Consider the following 18789-nt stretch of genomic DNA (forward strand, 5'->3'; position numbering starts at 1 on the left):
TCCTCGAGTCGTAGCTGGGACTGCCTAAGAGGTGAAATAGCTTGTAGAGCTAAATTCTTTTGAGGATCAAAGGAGAAACCCTTATTCCTCACTGTTTTGCCTATAAGACTAATTCTACATACGATAGCCACCTGAGTAGATGTTTTATGCTAGCCAGGGTCCATTGCTGTTAAATTTCACCCCTCTTCCTCACAACTTGTGGTTAATATGGAAGCCAAGCCATGCACTGGATAGTCCCTGAAATCCATTTTGCCTCTTATGTCTCTAAGATCATTTCAGGTTTTGGGTGCCATAAATTCTCATATATATCCCAGTCCTTTGGAGGGGAAGCACAGAAGAGCAGGGCAGATCTTAGACTGGCATGTCAATCAAGGATACTGGTAGAAGCACATAGGTGTGGATGTGGTCTTGCTACTCTTTTTCCTTTTCCACTGCTGCCATCGCTGCCCTTCCTGTCTTCTTTGTTTGCAAATATTTGGCAAAATAATGGTTGGCTTGTGAGATGTATTGGAAGTAAAGTTAGAATCATTTTCTCTTTATTATAATCTTTGTATATTGCCAGGGTACTTCATTTTCTACAATATTATTTATTTGATCTTTACAGTAGTTCTGTAAAAGGCAGCAGGCACCTTTCGTAGGTGAGAAAAGTGAGGTACCAAGAGGTTTAGTGACTTGCTGAAGGTTTTACAACTGCTGTCTCTCATAGCCAGGGCTGAAGCCGAGGTTTTTAGGCTGCTTGTCCAGGGTTCTTTGAGAAATGTCAGTGGCAAAAGGGTGATCACGCCTGAGAATGGTGCATATGGTGGGAATTTAAGTGTGTGGTTGAAGGGAAATGTTAGTTGCCTTTCCCTAATTTTGAATTGGTGGTTGTAAGTGGTAAGGTGACTGTCAAAGGTATATAGGACTAAGTGTAAGCTGATATGTGCACGCAGATGTTTAAAACATATTTAAAATGTTAAAAACAATTTACACTGTTGTAAAGTGAAAATTTAAAAATAAAACTAGTTAAATTGGCAGAAATGGGACATGCCAATTACAGCCTACATGGAATATTTCCTGAAGCTATGAATGAAAGTTTTATATATTGGTAGCTTGACTAATGTTATACTATTACCACCTAATATGTTGTTGTTGTTGTTTTAAGAATGCACGTCTAATATTACTGTATTTTCCTCTTTGCTGGATATGTTTTAAGAGCTCTCAATTTTCTCATTGTGTCAACGTGTGTTGCGTGGGTTGTGTCTCTGTGTTTCTCCTTGTGAAGTGACTGAACTCTTTAGGGTTGATGGCAGTGGTAGTGGTGATGGGAACATGGAATTCTTCCTTCCAGCTATTCACAGACGTGGTAAGCAGCTATTCCAAGGCCCCTTTACTATTCTATATTTTAACTTTTCTTTTTAGAGACAAGAAAATTAACCATTTATTGATACCTGCTACATGCAGGTCCTTTATGTATTTCATCTCATTAACCAGCACAACTTTATGAAGTATTATTTGTTCCATGTTATTGTCAGCCAGCTAGAAAGTGATCAAGTCACAGTCAGGTCCTGTCTGCCTCCAAAGCCCAGACTCTCCACCTCCCTGTGTGAACCTAATGCAGTTTCCTGATTCTAATTATAACAGAAATTTTGCTTGGTATCATTTACAAAAGTGATCATTGAGAAAGATTTTACATCGCTTTGAGAACCTGAAAAAGAGATAAATAGAACATTTATACTTTCATGTAAAATGTATCACACTGATTTTCTTTACGAAAACAAACGGGTCTTTATATGTAACTTTTAATCAGGACAAATGGGAAAGAGAAGAAGAAAACAAATGGGGAGAATAAGTTGCCAGTTAATGGGCGGGAATATTGAAAAGAGGATGCCTTTAGAATTACATTCGTATACAAACATGATTGAGCTTTTAACCTCAAATATTTTTCATATTAAGGGAGAATACATAGAATACTTGTTTTCTTTAGGGAGCACTCTTACTAACCCTCAAAAGGATTCCTGTTGAGGAATCCTCAAAACATTCCTTTTTCACCATGTCAGGTTTTATATTTTAGTTTCAGAACTCATGTTCCCACCCCTCTCATTCCTGACTTCCATCAACGCCTCATGTAACTTCTGTATTTAATTACTCTCCTAATTTTGGGATTGTTTATTTTTTTCTCGTTCGAATCCATTAATGCAACATAAAAGTTGAACATACTTCTTAGGAAAAAATTAAATACTTCTTTAGATCTTGGCATCGTTTTAGTTATAGGACTGGATGAGACCAGGAGAGGTAGATCTATAATATCATAATATGATGAAAATAGGCCTAGAATTAATGCACATTTGGAAACCAAGAATCTGTGCGGTCAGATTGATGAAAATCGTAGGGAAACTGCTGTTTCCTAAGGGTAAGAATCATTTTGGCTCACGTTCTTCTGAGGTTAGCAAAGGTCATGGGAGAATTTCCTCATATGCTCCATGTGGAAGAATGTTCTCTTTCATAGAGAAGAAAAAGAAAAACAAGTTTTCCTTATTCATCTTCAAGTGCTTATTGCAGCACTTGTATATCACGTTAGTGCCCAGACAGAGGAAGGTCATAAAAGCATGAATATGTGTGGCAGCCATTTGTGTGTGCCTTTCTTTCTAAAGCAAATTAGAACATGCTCAGTGAATGGTATATCTCTTTTCAAAAAGTTGTTCCTTGCTTTTCCCTTTGGTTTGTAAATTACTGATTGACATTTTCTTCTGTTTGTTGGAACTTATCCATGCAGCCAGTCTAGGAGTGGCTTCCCACATTCTAGTGACAATTGCAGCCTCTGACCATGCTCACGGTGTATTTGAATTTAGCCCTGAGTCACTCTTTGTCAGTGGAACTGAACCAGAAGATGGGTACAGCACTGTTATATTAACGGTGAGTACGTTTTCCTCCAGTCCTAGACATTGCTTTTAACACTGTTTTATTGTATTATTAAGGTGTACTTTATGTTAATTTTTTTCTATTTAAGTGGAGGGGAATGAGCCTAGAGGCACAGACAATTCAAACTGATAATTAAACAGCGATTTGGCATTTGTCTTTGTCTTTCACTTTGCATACAAATTCATCTTATGACTCTGAGGATTCCTGACTCTTTAAGGAATATAATGGATCTGTCCTACATAGATTTTTATATTGATTCACATAGGCTGTGGTAACAAACATCTCCAAATCTCATTGGCTTACTACAACAAAGGTTTATTTTTCACTCATGGTTTATGTCCATCTGAAGTGGGCTGTCATCAGTGACTTAGGACTGAGAATTGTAGAGGCTACATCTCAACAGGTGCTTCTCTCTCCACGGAGTGGGGAAATGTGAATGTGAGGAACTGTACACTGGCTCTTCAGCTTCTTTCTGGAAGTGATTCACAGCATTTACACTTAACTTCTTTGGTCAAAGCAAGTGCAAGTCACATGACAACGCTAATGTAACCAGGTAGAGAAGTGCATTCCTGGCTTGTATCTCTCCCAGAAGGAAAGAAAATCCAAAACATTTTAACATTTTGAGTATGTCGGCTATCTCCTGTGTGGTATAATGTTGATTGTTCTCAAGTAATGTCTTTATTTGATCGCTGTCAATTTTAACTGGTCTACCCAACCATGGAGCATCGTCCAGCGAGAAATCTCCAACATGAAACTTCACAAACCACTTTTGACATGTTCTATCAGTCACAGCACCTTCTCCATACACTGCACAAATCTTTTTTTTGCATTTCAGCTGCATTTTTACCTATCTTGAGATAATACAGCTATATGCCAAAAATGTTGCTTTTTTCTTCCATCTTCAATATTAAAATGACTACACAAAAATTCACCAATTTTGTTAAGTTTTTTTGTTTTATTTTGTTTTTTGCGGTACGAGGGCCTCTCACTGTTGTGGCCTCTCCCGTTGCGGAGCATAGGCTCTGGACGCGCAGGCTCAGCGGCCATGGCTCACGGGCCTAGCCGCTCTGTGGCATGTGGGATCTTCCCAGACCGGGGCACGAACCCGTGTCCCCTGCATCGGCAGGCGGACTCTCAACCACTGCGCCACCAGGGAAGCCCTTTTTTTTTTTTTTTTAATGTACGCTGATATGATAGCCGTTACAATACAGTCTAACAAAATTGTTTCTAATGAAGTTAAAGACAACTAAGCACTACTAGAGCCATCTTCCGGAAAAAAAACAAATGAACTCTTTGGCCAACCCAATACTAAAGAAAGAAAAAAAAAAGGATTAAGGGAAAGCATCAAGTTTTATAAATTCCTGTCTGTAACTTTATTTTGAGCCAGCATTCATATTTTAAGTATAAATAAAAATTACTTTTAGTTGGGACTTAACTTGAAGTGATTTTTTTTAGGCTTTTCATTCTTTTTAATGTACTGTTGACAAAATATTTCTTGCTTCTTAAATGTGTTTTATATAACCTTGGGTTATGTACTTTTTTGGTGAATTTTTTGTTTTGTTTTGTTTTGTTTTTTTTTTGCGGTGCGCGGGCTTCTCGCTGTTGTGGCTTCTCCTGTTGCGGAGCACAGGCTCCAGACGCGCAGGCTCAGCGGCCATGGCTCACGGGCCTAGCCGCTCCGCGGCATGTGGGATTTTCCCGGACCGGGGCACGAACCCATATCCCCTGCATTGGCAGGCAGACTCTCAACCACTGCGCCACCAGGGAAGCCCGAATTTTTGTTTTTTATATTATATTGAACATACAATTAAATACAATTTGTTTTTAAAAATGAGTTTTATGGCTAACTTTTCAGAAAAATTATCAGTCATCTATTCCTTACAATAAAGTATATACCTTCTTTGAAGGAAATGTAAACATTTTCATGAATATACTTAAATATAATACACTGTTAGTTACATTTGCTTTATTACTAATGTATGTTATAGTTGCAGAAGTGATACAGCTATAGTTTAGTTAGAAGCTAAAAATGTTCAGTCTGTCATTTCATGCAACAATCACTTTTTAAGTGGGACTCCCTGAGGGTCTTCAAATATGGGTAGTACATTGCCTTCAAGAATTTTATATTCTTGAGAACAGCTTATATAAAATAAAATAAAAAATTAATATCCCGTTATCATTCTGTATTTACAGACCTCTAAGTCAATGGTTTTAATTCCTCTTTTAATACATTTTAATATTAAATATTTTAAAGATTATGAGAAGTCATGGGACTCTGTCTCGAGTGACTTTGCTTTGGAGCATAGACTCTGATCCTGATGGCGATCTGGCCTTCACCTCTGGCAACGTCACATTTGAGATTGGACAGAAGAGTGCCAACATCACAGTGGAAATATTGCCTGATGAAGATCCAGAATTGGATAAGGCATTCTCTGTGTGTATCCTCAGTGTCTCCAGTGGCTCTTTGGGAGTTCATACTAATGCCACATTAATAGTTTTGGCTAGTGATGATCCTTACGGGGTCTTCATCTTTTCTGAGAAAAATAGACCTATTGAAGTGGAGGAAGCTACCCAGAACATCACTTTGTCAATAATAAGGTTAAAAGGCCTCCTGGGAAGAGTCAAAGTCACATACGCAACACTGGATGATATGGAAAAACTGCCTTATTTTCCACCTAATTTAGCCAGAGCAACTCAAGGAAAAGACTATATTCCAGCTTCTGGATTCGCTCTTTTCAGAGCCAATCAGAGTGAGGCAACAATAACTATTTCAATTTTGGATGATGATGAACCAGAAAGGTCGGAGTCTTTGTTTATTGAACTGCTCAACTCTACTTTAATAGAGAAAGTACAGAATCGCCCAAGTAAGTAACCATTAGTGTGTTGTTATTATTATTAGAGGTAAGAATCCTGAAAAAATAAATTAAGAATTTGGTATAGTAGAAAATTCTATAAAAATAATAAGTTCTAACTTTGAAAGCATCTTCTTAAAAAAGTTTATTGATAAGGCAAATGGAAGTGGGACACTTGAAAACATGAAATCATGTTTTAAAAGCCTGTTATATTCCCAGACTAAATTTTTAGAAGTGTCTGTGTAATCCAGTGTAACTGATCTCTAGTACTATTGTACTTGATATTGTAGCTTCCAAAACATTCTGGAATCAGTCTGGGGATTCCAAGGATGGTCCTGGTAGCAAGATCCTGAGTCTCTTTGGTTTGATCCACTCTGGAAGATTCCTTAACCAACAGAGTCTCTTTGTATTAGTGAGGAGCATGAGTGAGGATTTGGCAACTGCCTGAGGGAAGTGGGGGGACAGGGCTATGTAGTAGTAAGAAATCCTGGAAATTTTGTGGGTCACCGTGAGAGCTGAGAAGAAGGCAGTGCTTGGGGATAAGAATGAGGAATGCAGAGTGACCCGTGTTGGGCAGAGGATCTGGCGCAGCGGCTTCTGTTGGAACATAGCAGCCTCTACCCCTGGGGTTGTGGCTCAGTAGCTTTGTAGAGAGAGGGGGGCTACTAGTTGAGAGCAGGGCCTGAGCTTCGGGAGCTAAAGGTAGTTATTGCACTATAGCTTGTTTATTAGTCACATCTCTCTGCAAAGATGTATAACTTTAGAAAGGGGGTTTGAAATGAAAAGAAGAATCTAGATTTCCTGGAACAAGACAACAAGGAAAGGAAGAATGGTGATATTAATTTAATACCAATTTTAGGATAATATTTGTAAATATATATAAATGTAATACAGTAAATAAATATTATGTATCTAACAATATAATAAAACCTTCTTAAGGAAATTGGAATTAAATAGTCCAAAGAGTAAAATTTAAGATCTGCATGTTGACTGTGTTCTGCCATATATCGATTAAGGTTTCTTACAAGTAAGCTTCTTCACCTTACTGATATACTGAATAGTGAGCACCATTCTTTCCCACAGTGTAATAGTAGTCCAGGGTTATGGAAGGAAATTTACTTTCTAGGACAACTGCTAGCATTAAATTTTCAGGTTACAGTCAAGGTTAAAATTCTCACCCAATAACCCATCCCTTTTTTTCTTAACAAGATTTAGCATCATTTATAATAGCAAATACATCGAAATAAAACCCAATAATTAGTCTTATTAAGTAAGAATTATAAAATATAGCCCTATTTTCAAGGAACTCACAGTTTATTGAGTGAGCTGGAAATAAAACCAGGAGGGAGGATCACATATAGCAGTGACTAGGAGCGATGGTTGCTGGTGCAGATAACTTAGGTTCAAGTGTATCGTAATAAATTGTTGCCCATAAACTTCTAAAGCCCCAGTTTCCTAATCTATAATACAGAATTATTATAGGGCTTAAATATCATAATATATGTGAAAGTGAATACAGTGTCTGGCACGTGGTAAGCATTCAATAAATGTGAACGATTATTATTAATAAAGTGGTATATGCAAAATATTAATGTGCTGTGGAATGGGAGAAACAGTCAGCATGTATCTATGCTTGATATGTTCCTGGAACCATGCAGCATACTTGGGGCAATTCAGAATAGGCATAAGCTATGATGTGAAATAATTAAAGGACAATTAAGTGCATTAGAGAGAAAACAGTAAATGTCATTAAAAATGAAAAAAAGGAACAATTCAGTGCAGATCTATTTGATATTGTCTCAATTTTAATAGCAAAATCAGTGTAGGACCTGATAGGGTCTCTGTACTCTGCTCTGAGTGTAATCATCAACCTTCAGGAGAGCCGTGTGAGAAGACTGGTGAGGAACAGGCGCAGGGCAGGATGAACAGTCCTGGATAATTGAAGGTTTGATGAGGAATTGCATATAGGGAGCAAGAGATTAGACAAACCCTTACATGATGCCTCTTAATTGTGTCCAGCAGGTACTAGTCTAATGCCTTAGCTTACTGCCTCAACCTCTTTGTGCCCTTGATTCCTCATCTGTAAAATGTGGACAGTGTTACCCACCACATAGAGATGGTATGGGAATTAAATTCCTAGATGCAAGAAAAGTGCTTAGAACAATGCCTTTTGAATAGGGCATACTCAGAAAATGTCATCTGCTTCTACAACTCTGTGTTACTGCCATTTTTTCCCAATGTAGTTAAATTTAATTGTTATATTGATTTATAGTTTTGTGTTTTTAACTATATAATTTAGTGCAGTCTGGGCCTGTATCATTGAAACTAAATTGTGTCATTACTTGTTTTGACAAGGGTGCTAGTTGGAATTGAATCTAGAAAGTAAGTCAGGGAGTTTGTGGAGGGTTCTGCCTGCCTTCAAAATAAATTTTGCTCTCTCTAAAATCAGTGGCAAGTAAGAAGAGAGTCTTAAAAATAGGCTTAAAAGCGTAGCCTTTTAGTATAGCCTTGAAAGCCTAAGTGAGCACACTCTATTATAGCAGCGTTGGGGTAGCATGACTCCACTTTCTGGATGAGGTAGTTGCATGACTATTAACTGACATGGGGCAAGGGGAACAGGTTTGTGAGGAAGGACAGTGAAGCAGGGAGAGAGGCAGTAATTGAATTAGAGTGTGATGATTTTCAGCTGCTCTTTGAGGGCAAGTAACTAGATTACTTACCTACTCAATTTTGTAACTGTAGTGCCTTTAAAAAAATTTATGGCATGCTGTTAACTAATTAAAAGAGCATAATTCTGTAGGTTTCATCATTTTCTGTTATATTTTGCAAAGTGATGATTAAATATACTCTAATCATTTTTTTGCCTTTTTACAAGTTTCCAATAGTTATTAAAATAATTCTTGTAGAGTAACTATTCCTTTGCTATAATAAAAATCTCCCTAGAAGTCATAGGAGAGTAGGGACTTTCTGTTTAGTTTATTTTTGTATCCCCAACATCTAGTGCTGGTACATAGTAAACGATAAATATGTTTTTGCTAAAAATAGTAGAAAACACAAAATGATTATCCCATTTGGCTGATGGATCTTGCCGAGGCTTTTTTTTAATTTAATTTCTTATTGAAGCATAGATGATTTACAATGTTGTGTTAATTGTACAGCAAAGTGACTCGGTTATACATATATATACATTCTTTTTCATCTTCTTTTCCATTATGGTTTGTCACAGGATATTGAATACAGTTCCCTGTGTTATACAGTAAGACCTTGTTGTTTATCCATTCTATATATTGGCTGAGGCTTCTTGATGACTTTTGGCCAGTTCTTAGAATTTTGATATATTAGCTTTTCTTCTGTGTTTCAGTTCCAAACTCTCCATGCCTTGGGCCTAAGGTAGAAACTATTGCTCATCTAATTATCATTGCCAATGATGATGCGTTTGGAATTCTTCAGCTCTCAGCACCAATCGTTCGAGTTGCAGAAAATCATGTTGGACCCATTATCAATGTGACTAGAACAGGAGGAGCATTTGCAGATGTTTCTGTGAAGTTTAAAGCTGTGCCAATAACTGCAATAGCCGGTGAGAAAAGACATCTAAGGAGCAGTGAAGTGTTTTAGAGGGAAATTGTATCCTTGATTAACAAAGCCCCTTAAAGATGTAGTTAAAAGAATCAACTAGAAAGCAATAATACCCTTGAATGTTTTTAAGGCACAGACCTAGAATTTTTATTATATATTTATCACATTGATTTTGTAGAATTTGTGAAAACTGTTGGCAAATTGTATATGAATTTAAAAGCTTTGATGACCCAAATATGCACAAACCAATGAAAAATAAACCAAGGAAAGCATTGTTAGGCTTTCTCTGTGTGTACTTTTAAGGTTTTTGGAAGGGATTCCTGTGTAAATAATACTGAAGAATACAGGATAAAATGTGCAGCCATATGATTGCAGTACTTGGCAACAGTCTTGTCTCTCAACTCATTTATCTTGCTTGTTTATTTATTTATGAAGAACATGGTAGAGGCAATGATTAGCATTAACTATTTTATATATAAGCAAAAGGATTTCATTGTCAAATGCAAATATTAGGAGACAGCCTTCTTTGGTAGTGCAGTTATAGCATCTAGAGGGAGATTTGCCTAAGAGCTATTCAATCAGAACCTTTCTAGTGTGCACTCAAAGGACATGAGTGTGAATGGATGGGATAACATGATTGATTTTTTTGAAATAAATCATCTGGATGTGATACTTGCTTGAAAAGACAATGAACCAGGCTCACCTAGTCCTTAAATGACATGTGTGTAAGGGGTGGGGTGAAGAGGGTAGCTCAGAGGAGTGCCTGTCTGTAGGGGGCTTTACACATTGACAGATGGTGAGGGTTGATCACTGTTCTAGAAAATTAGCACCCAAATTCCATAGGAAACCTCTCTCTTTTCCTCATTCACTTTTTGACCAGAGACAAAGCCACCCCGAGTGGTATGCAGTAACAGCTTTTAATCCAACTTTGTAGAAAATTTCATAGTTTCCAGCCATAAGATTGATGACGCTGACATGCCCGTCTCTGTGCAGCACTGTAATTTATCTCCCCAGTGAGATCAGAATTCTAGTTTTGTTCTTTGTTTTAAGGTATCATACACATTTTTTTACTGTTGTAGATAAGGGGCCATCTTGCGGTAATGAATGACTCTCTATGTTCACGTGCATATCCATATCCATATCTATATGTCTGTGTCTATATCTGTATCATCTATATGTGTATATGGCAAATAGAACACATTATGTATACATCATTCTAAAAATGAAGAAATGAACTTGAACAACCCAGATGTCTTTTTCATTATTTTGTTGTATCAAATCCATTTTTTTCTTGCAATAGAGGTAAATCTTGTTTAGAATAAATGTAGTCACTATCTTTGAAAAAGTCTTTCAGAGTATGTCCATAGAATGTACTATGTCATAGTATTTCCCTAGAATATGGGATGTTTATTATCATATACGGGAATAAGTCTTAGCATTTTTCTTTTTTGTCTTTATAGGTGAAGATTATAGTATAGCTTCATCGGATGTGGTCTTGCTAGAAGGGGAAACAAGTAAAGCCGTGCCAATATATATCATTAATGACATCTACCCTGAGCTGGAAGAATCTTTTCTTGTGCAACTGCTGAATGAAACAACAGGGGGAGCCAAACTAGGGGCATTAACAGAGGCGATCATTATTATTGAGGCCTCTGATGACCCCTATGGATTATTTGGTAATGAGACTAGTTTGTGTCTTTTACTTGTCTGTATAGATTCATACGTTTCTTTATTTTTAGAGACTCAGAATTGATTTGATCTTGTTTTGTTTTAACCTATTACTGATATATAGGACACCTATGTGTGTTCACTAGCAGTGGTTAGAAATCAACCTCTCAGAATAAATCTGGAAATCATATACTTTTAGGCTTTTAGGTCAGATGTGGTTCCTAGGTGTGTTTTGTGAAGTTTAGATGATTCTTTAAAAAACTAATTTAATTCACAGAAATTTGTACAAAAATCTGAATTTCTGGCCTATCTTTATAGTAGAAAAATATGGTGACATCAAGCCCCTTTCCTTCATAGCATCAGTCTTAGGAGAAAAATCGCAACTGCGAGTTAGCCCCCGAACTCACTAGACCTACTTCACTGGTATATTCCTGACCTCTGTGGACATCTGAGTTTATGCTTTCTGCTTCTATCATAATGAAAATAATTTGGAAAATTTGGCAGGCCTGACCAATTTGTATCACAGCATGTTTCTCTGGTTTTGTAGGGTTTAGCTTCTTAGATTGCTTAGGGGAAAAAAAGAATGAACTGTAGGATGGCAATTGGTTTGCTCTACGTTGACTTAGTTTCACTTTGTATTTGAAATTATCTCTGCTTTGCCCTTTAGGTTTTCAGATTACTAAACTTATTGTAGAGGAACCTGAGTTTAACTCAGTGAAGGTAAACCTGCCAATAATTCGAAATTCTGGGACACTCGGCAATGTTACTGTTCAGTGGGTTGCCACCATTAATGGACAGCTTGCTACTGGCGACCTGCGAGTTGTCTCAGGTAATGTGACCTTTGCCCCTGGGGAAACCATTCAAACCTTGTTGTTAGAGGTCCTGGCTGACGACGTTCCGGAGATTGAAGAGGTGAGAGGAATGGCTACTCTAGAATGACACTGTAAAACGTATCTTGTCTTATAGTGACTAGAACAGATGGCTGTTATTGTGACATTTATAGAGGTGTCTGATAAATTATTTCTGCAAGAATGTTCAAAATATGGTAGTGTGAAAGTGATCCTTAGAGATAACAAAAAACAAGAGTGTTCTAGAAGTAGGTCTCATACACATACTAGTTTACTAGTATAAGATCTTTTTGGTACAGTTATGTAATATTTTTCTACGTTTTGGTTAAATGATTAAACATGTATAGTCTGTCATAAGTTTTGCTGTATTGTTTTATGTAAACTCTTAATTTGTTTGCATTCAGACTTCCTTTTGACTTGAATATGAGCCAGTCAGTCTTAATTAAGTGTAGATTTTGATTTTCCACTCATTCGTTTATTCTTTAGGATTTACTATGTGACAAATACCGTGCTAGATTTATCTGCCTGATATTTATTTTTCATCATGAAAAAGCAAGGTGGCAAATAAAGATAGAGTCTCTGTGGGGGAATTGATTCATCACTAACATATATTGGCTGAAGATAATTTTATTTTATTAAATTCAGGTATTAAAAGCTGGAGCTCATAAAATTACATTTAATAGCATTTATTCTTTAATAGTGTCAAATTTTTGTAGAAGGGAAATCCATAAAATTTCTTTTTGGGTGCTAATTGTGTCATTACTCACTTCTTAGATATTAGTTAATACATATACAACATTTCTCTTTCCTTTTCTCTGAATTTAGGTATGAAAACCTAAAAACTTATCATAAATTTCTCTAAATTTATGATATGTTTTTAGTTTTACGTTTTATCAGAGAATTTTCATTTATGAGAATGTGTGAAATAAAGCATAATAAATGAACTACTCATAAAACACATATGCAGTATCCTCCCTAAGTAAAAAAAGGTATAGGGATTAAAAGTATATTATTGAAGTGGTAAACATAAACAGACATCTTAAAAATGATTCACAAGATTGTATAACAGAATATTAAGGAACTTAAACAGCCTGTATTTCTGTGCCATCATGCTCTATTGTTAAAAGTTGGTGATGGATTGTTCTGTTACGTGTTGGGATTGTAAATGTAATGGAGGAGTTTCTTTGAGTCCATTTATATTTTACTCCATTTTGTTCTTGTATGCATTGTTTTGATTTTTTTTTTTCCTGCATCATTTTTATTCTAATTTCAGAACCGGGATTCTGTTAAGGAAGTTTTCACTGTATTTTTAGGTTATCCAAGTGCAACTAACTGATGCCTCTGGTGGTGGTACTATTGGGTTAGATCGAGTGGCAAATATTACTATTCCTGCCAATGATAATCCTTATGGTACAGTAGCCTTTGTTCAGTCGGTTTATCGTGTTCAAGAGCCTCTGGAGAGAAGTTCCTGTGCTAACATAACTGTCAGGAGAAGGTATATGAGATGTGGCTGCTTGTATCCGGCGGGGGAGGGGGGCGGTGATGGAACTTGTGGGGTGGTGGGAAAGGATCTCTTACACAGTCAAATAAAGCTTGGTAGTTTTTGTAGAATGTAAATTATTTTATAGTTATAATTTGTTAATTGAATTATGCCTATTAATATAAAGAGCTCATTGTATCTATCATACCTTTTATTAGTGAAATGGATTATACATCATTGGGCTTTGTAGCCCCGGACACTTATTGCTTTAATTGGTGATGTGGCTTCTAAATTTAATTGGTGATGTGGCTTCTAAATTAAAGAACATTCAGATGCCATATGAAGTGGTTGACTTTCAGGTTCCATTTTGTCTGGATTTCTCTTGTGAGACAGCATCCAGTTCACTGAGCTCCTTCAGAAATAGAAAATAGCTGGTCTTGCTTGTGACCTTTTGGCAAGTAGTTTCACTTCCTTAAAATGTACTCATGTTGGTATCATTGTTTCTTTGTTTCAGTGAAAGCTAGTAATGAAGATTCATTTTCTAAGTCTTTGAAAATTCTGAAATGGATATGATTTGCATATGGTGCAAGATATTTTCATAGCTTGGTTCAAAATAAGTAGTATTTGATTGAAAATGAGCCAGATTTCCTTACATGAGAAAACATAATGCGAAAGACAAATGTTATTAAGAAACATGGTTGTGTTTGCTTTAGTACTTCATCCACTTAAAAAAAAAAAGTGAAAACCACAATCAGCATTCTCTTCTATATTATGTAATCCACAGATTGCTTTGAGTGCTTAACCTGTCTTTTAATTGTCACTCCACATTTTAGCGGAGGGCACTTTGGTCGGCTGTTGTTGTTCTACAGTACTTCTGATATTGATGTAGTGGCTCTTGCAGTTGAGGAGGGTCAAGACTTACTGTCCTACTATGAATCGCCAATTCAAGGGGTGCCTGACCCACTTTGGAGAACTTGGGTGAATGTCTCTGCAATGGGGGAACCCCAGTATACCTGTGCCACTTTGTGCCTCAAAGAACACGCGTGCTCAGCATTTTCCTTTCTCGGTGCTTCTGAAGGCCCTCAATGTTTTTGGATGACATCGTGGATCAGCCCAACCGTTAACAACTCAGACTTCTGGACCTACAAGAAAAACATGACCAGGGTAGCGTCTCTTTTTAGCGGTCAGGCTGTGGCTGGTAGTGACTACGAGCCTGTGACAAGGCAATGGGCCGTAATGCTGGAAGGTGATGAATTTGCAAATCTCACAGTTTCTATTCTTCCCGACGATTTCCCAGAGATGGATGAGAGTTTCCTAATTTCTCTCCTTGAAGTTCATCTTATGAACATCACAGCCAGTTTTAAAAACCAACCAACCATAGGACAGCCAAATACTTCTACAGTTGTCATAGCATTAAATGGTGATGCCTTTGGAGTGTTTGTGATCTACGGTATTAGTCCCAATACCTCAGAAGATGGCTTATACGTTGAAGTTCAGGAGCGGCCCCAAACCACAGTGGAGATGATGATCCACAGGACAGGGGGCAGCTTAGGTCAGGTGACAGTCCAATGGCGTGTTGTTGGTGGAACAGCTACTGAAGGTTTAGATTTTATAGGTGCTGGAGACATTCTGACTTTTGCTGAAGGTGAGTTGTGGTTCTAAATGGATTTCCATTCCCCCTGGTAAAGTCGTTATAGTCAATTTTTATGACAAGGTTCATATGAATTTTTACTGTATACATTCTTGCCAATATGTAAAAGTGAATGATGGTTTTAAAATATTACTAGTTGGCTTGGTAATGGTTGACATGACATATGTAGGCCCATGACATAGGGCCCTACATGTGTATCTTTTTAGTTTATTAAAAAGATTTTCAGGGAATGTGAGAATTTTATCCCTTTTATGTGTGGTAGCAGAGCCTTTAAGGAAGTGTAGAGGCAGCTCTAAAGCAACTTTTAATTTTGTAAGGGAAGTTACACGAATGAGCCGTGTAGCTACAGCCAAATGTGGGTAAGAAGTATCGGTAGCTAGGAAAGTGGGTGCTAACTGGGAAGCTTTTTCATATGCAGTAGACAAATCAGGATAAACCTCCAAAGAAAATAATTTGTAAGCATAAATAGCATAAACTTTGGTGACTTGATTCATATTAAATTAAGACTAGTGGTAGATCAACTTATAATACTGTTCTTAGACTTGGATGGGACCACTATTTTAAATTTTCATGAACCATGAAATTACAGAGAACTTGGACAACAATTAGAATTAGGGTCAGATTCACTGATTCTTTTCCAGGGTTGGTTGAATCATTTATATTTGAAAACTTCAATCATATATTTAAAATAGTTTTCTTTGGGTAGAAGAATGATATCTTTACTGAGATCATTATTTAAATCCTGATTTAGGCAATTATAAATTCCATATAGTTTTTTAACATAGTGTTTTTCTGATTGAAAAGTAATATTTATTCATGAAAACTTCAGGTTATACAACAAAATGAAGGAAGTAAATGTTATTCACAATTCCATATCTTAGAGCAATTCATTGCATCTTTTATCATTTAATTTTAATGCATATACTTTTTTGGAAACAGTAGTCAGGGGTCATGATACATATAGATTATATACTTTTTGAAACATCTAATAAGCATTATATTTTAGAGTAAATTTTTAAAATAGTATAAAACTTCTCAAAAATGATTGTTTCCTAGTAAATGGTTTTGGGAACGATGGAATAATGATATGCTTGATACATGGGTTTGTGTGTGTGCACAGGTTAGTAACTGGTAACATTTCTCCCTATTTCAAAGGAAATATTGAACTTTGAGGAGGGAGTGGAGATGAAAATTTAAAGTTAGATTTTTTTAATGACTTTGGTAACAATAAAGAAGCTATCATATAAAGTAGTGGCATTATACAAATTAGTATTACCTTGAATTGTAACTTTAGAATCACACAAAATGGACTATATTTTATAGTTAATCTAGATTCTCAGATAACATACACTCTCTTGAGGCAGTCTTCACACTGAATTGATAAAATATACCAGGGTCGTGAGAGAGAGAACATGCATTCACATCCATTTTCTCCTTTCTCCTGCCTTTTCTCACCCTTTCAACATCTTTCCAGAAAGTGGCAAAGAATTAGATGGGGAACACTGTGGGTGAACAGCAGAAGCAGTGTTGGGTTTGGGGGTTTTCAGTGATGCCCAATCTACTAGTGGGGTCCTAGACCAAATTGCAAAGTAGATTGCTTGGCCCTTGTTGCTGTTATGTGTCCCTTTAAATTCCTTTTCTGCCTCCTTCCCTTATTGCCCAAATCCTGGAGACTAGTATTTGATGTTGTCATCTCATCTGGCTCCCCGAAGACTTATCCCATTTATCTGGGTTCTCTTGCTCAGAATTTACCATCCTTTTCTGTTTCCCATTTTGACCACTGTTCCCTAACTGTTCCTGGTCTTTCAGGGAAGTTTTAGCTTGATTACCTGAAAATCATTCATGGTAACACCAAAATCAGAATGAGACCCCACTTTCTAGAGGGATCTGTTTCTAAACAGTAGATGCTTCAGAACCTCTTCCCCTAGCTAGGTCATGGTTCTAGGCCAAAGACCAGGAAGTAAAACCATGATTCCTTGAAATAATTCTACCCTTTAACTTTCCATAATTCAAAATGCCCTTTTCCACAATCTGCCCATATTAATGAAATTTTTACAGTGTTTTATAGGTGAAAGGGTATACATACTTACATACAACATTTGCTTATAGTGGCACTAATATTACTCATGGTATTGAACTGTTATAATTCACTCATGTATTTTTACTTAACTTTTTTCTTTAAAAGAAGTTATCTTGGACCTTTGTGAATTCTCTATTGATGATTTTCTTACTTAGGTTTTATTCCATTAATTCTTTATAGGTGAAACCAAAAAGATAGCCATTTTAACTATTTTGGATGACTCTGAGCCAGAGGATGATGAAAGCATCATAGTTAGCTTGGTGTACACCGAAGGCGGAAGTAGAATTTTGCCCAGTTCCGACACCGTCAGAGTGAACATTTTGGCCAATGACAATGTGGCAGGAGTTGTTAGCTTTCAAACTGCTTCCAGATCTGTCATAGGTCGTGAAGGTGGGTTCCTTTTTTTGTTGAGCACATTCATTCTCTTTTCCGTGGATGCCATTTTTTGTCTAGTTTTTTAAAGTTTCCCATTTACAAAATTCTTTCATTATTTTGTACAGCTGGGTATGTTAATGTACATGGAGCTTATTTGGGAGAGGGCTGTATAGTGAACTGTTTAAGTAGATTTAGGAGCCTCGCAGATTGGTATTGTGTTCTAGCTTGCCACTCCCCACTAGTGTGATTTTAATGAAATTGGTCAAACCTAGGATGCTCAGCTTTCTCATCTGTTAAATGAAGGGAAATACTACTTCCTTCATAGGTTTCTGTGTGAGGATTAAGTGGATAAATGTAAAGTGCTTAGCATAGTTCTGGGCACATAGTGTATATGTGCTCCATGGTAGCTGTTGACGTTAAATGGTGAAATATTGGTTCTCTGTTCAAAAAAAAAATAGCAGTTTCTGATCAGTGAATATTTTAGCTTGGATTTTATATGTTTGTATATTTTATGAACAAAGTGCCAAACTAGAAAAAAATTATACAATGTCCTCTTTTCCCATAAAAAAACAGTAATTTCCTTGAATCTTAATATTTTACATCATTTATAGGGTTTACATTTATAGGCTACTTTTTGTTTAAACCATTATAGCAGTGTTTTTGTCTTTGCACAAGTCTGTTTGAGATAAAACTGGTATTTATAGTCTGTTTCACTATAATTTGTGTTTAAAATAAAAAAATAATTGTACCTAAAAGAGTTAAGAAATGAAAAGGATATAGATCATGCATTTGGACTTCGACTTTATGGATGAGAAAACTCAGAGAGATTAAGTGACTGGACAGAATCATATAGCTAGTTAATGGCTGTGCTGGAAACTGAATGCATTTTAGTGTGCATCACCTTTTACCTTACTGTACTCTCAACTTGCAAGTTTATTTAACTTAATGCAAATATCTGAGCCATTTTCCAATACTTTTTCCTTTTATTAACGGTTTAGAATCTCATGTTGTCATAGCAATAGTGAATAAAAGTGACTAACAAATTGCTATAAGTCAATCTAAAGACAGATCATCAAGTCTCGAAAAATTATTTGTAGTATAATACAAGTAAAAAGTCACTGGAAGAGAAGTTAATCTCAATAATAATGACAACAACAATAACACTTATTGAGCGTTTTCTGCATGCCAGGCATTTTACATCCATCATTTCACTTAATTTTAACAGGGCTATGAAGTGGGTATGACGATATACACCAGTTTTTCACACAAGGAAACTGAATGTTAGATTACCCAGCACATAGTTATTCATGGTGAGGCTTAAACCTAGTGTTGTCTGAATCCAGAGCTTATGCTATAGG

At 36.4% G+C, this 18789-nt stretch overlaps 1 protein-coding gene across 1 annotated transcript in view; it reads left to right on the plus strand.

Moving 5' to 3' along the window:
* ADGRV1 (adhesion G protein-coupled receptor V1) overlaps positions 1–18789 on the plus strand; it is a gene marked incomplete at its 3' end in the record, with an annotated part of 235235 nt that overhangs the window by 100261 nt on the left and 116185 nt on the right. The window contains exons 27-35 of the mRNA XM_007467398.1: positions 1265–1345; positions 2756–2895; positions 5156–5765; positions 9115–9330; positions 10790–11005; positions 11665–11909; positions 13159–13340; positions 14159–14970; positions 17237–17446. Coding sequence (XP_007467460.1) covers positions 1265–1345; positions 2756–2895; positions 5156–5765; positions 9115–9330; positions 10790–11005; positions 11665–11909; positions 13159–13340; positions 14159–14970; positions 17237–17446 — 2712 coding nt within the window. The remainder of the gene's footprint in view (positions 1–1264; positions 1346–2755; positions 2896–5155; positions 5766–9114; positions 9331–10789; positions 11006–11664; positions 11910–13158; positions 13341–14158; positions 14971–17236; positions 17447–18789) is intronic.

Source organism: Lipotes vexillifer, unplaced genomic scaffold (assembly GCF_000442215.2).
Source record: "Lipotes vexillifer unplaced genomic scaffold, Lipotes_vexillifer_v1.1 scaffold1111, whole genome shotgun sequence".
NCBI classification, from domain to species: domain Eukaryota; kingdom Metazoa; phylum Chordata; class Mammalia; order Artiodactyla; family Lipotidae; genus Lipotes; species Lipotes vexillifer.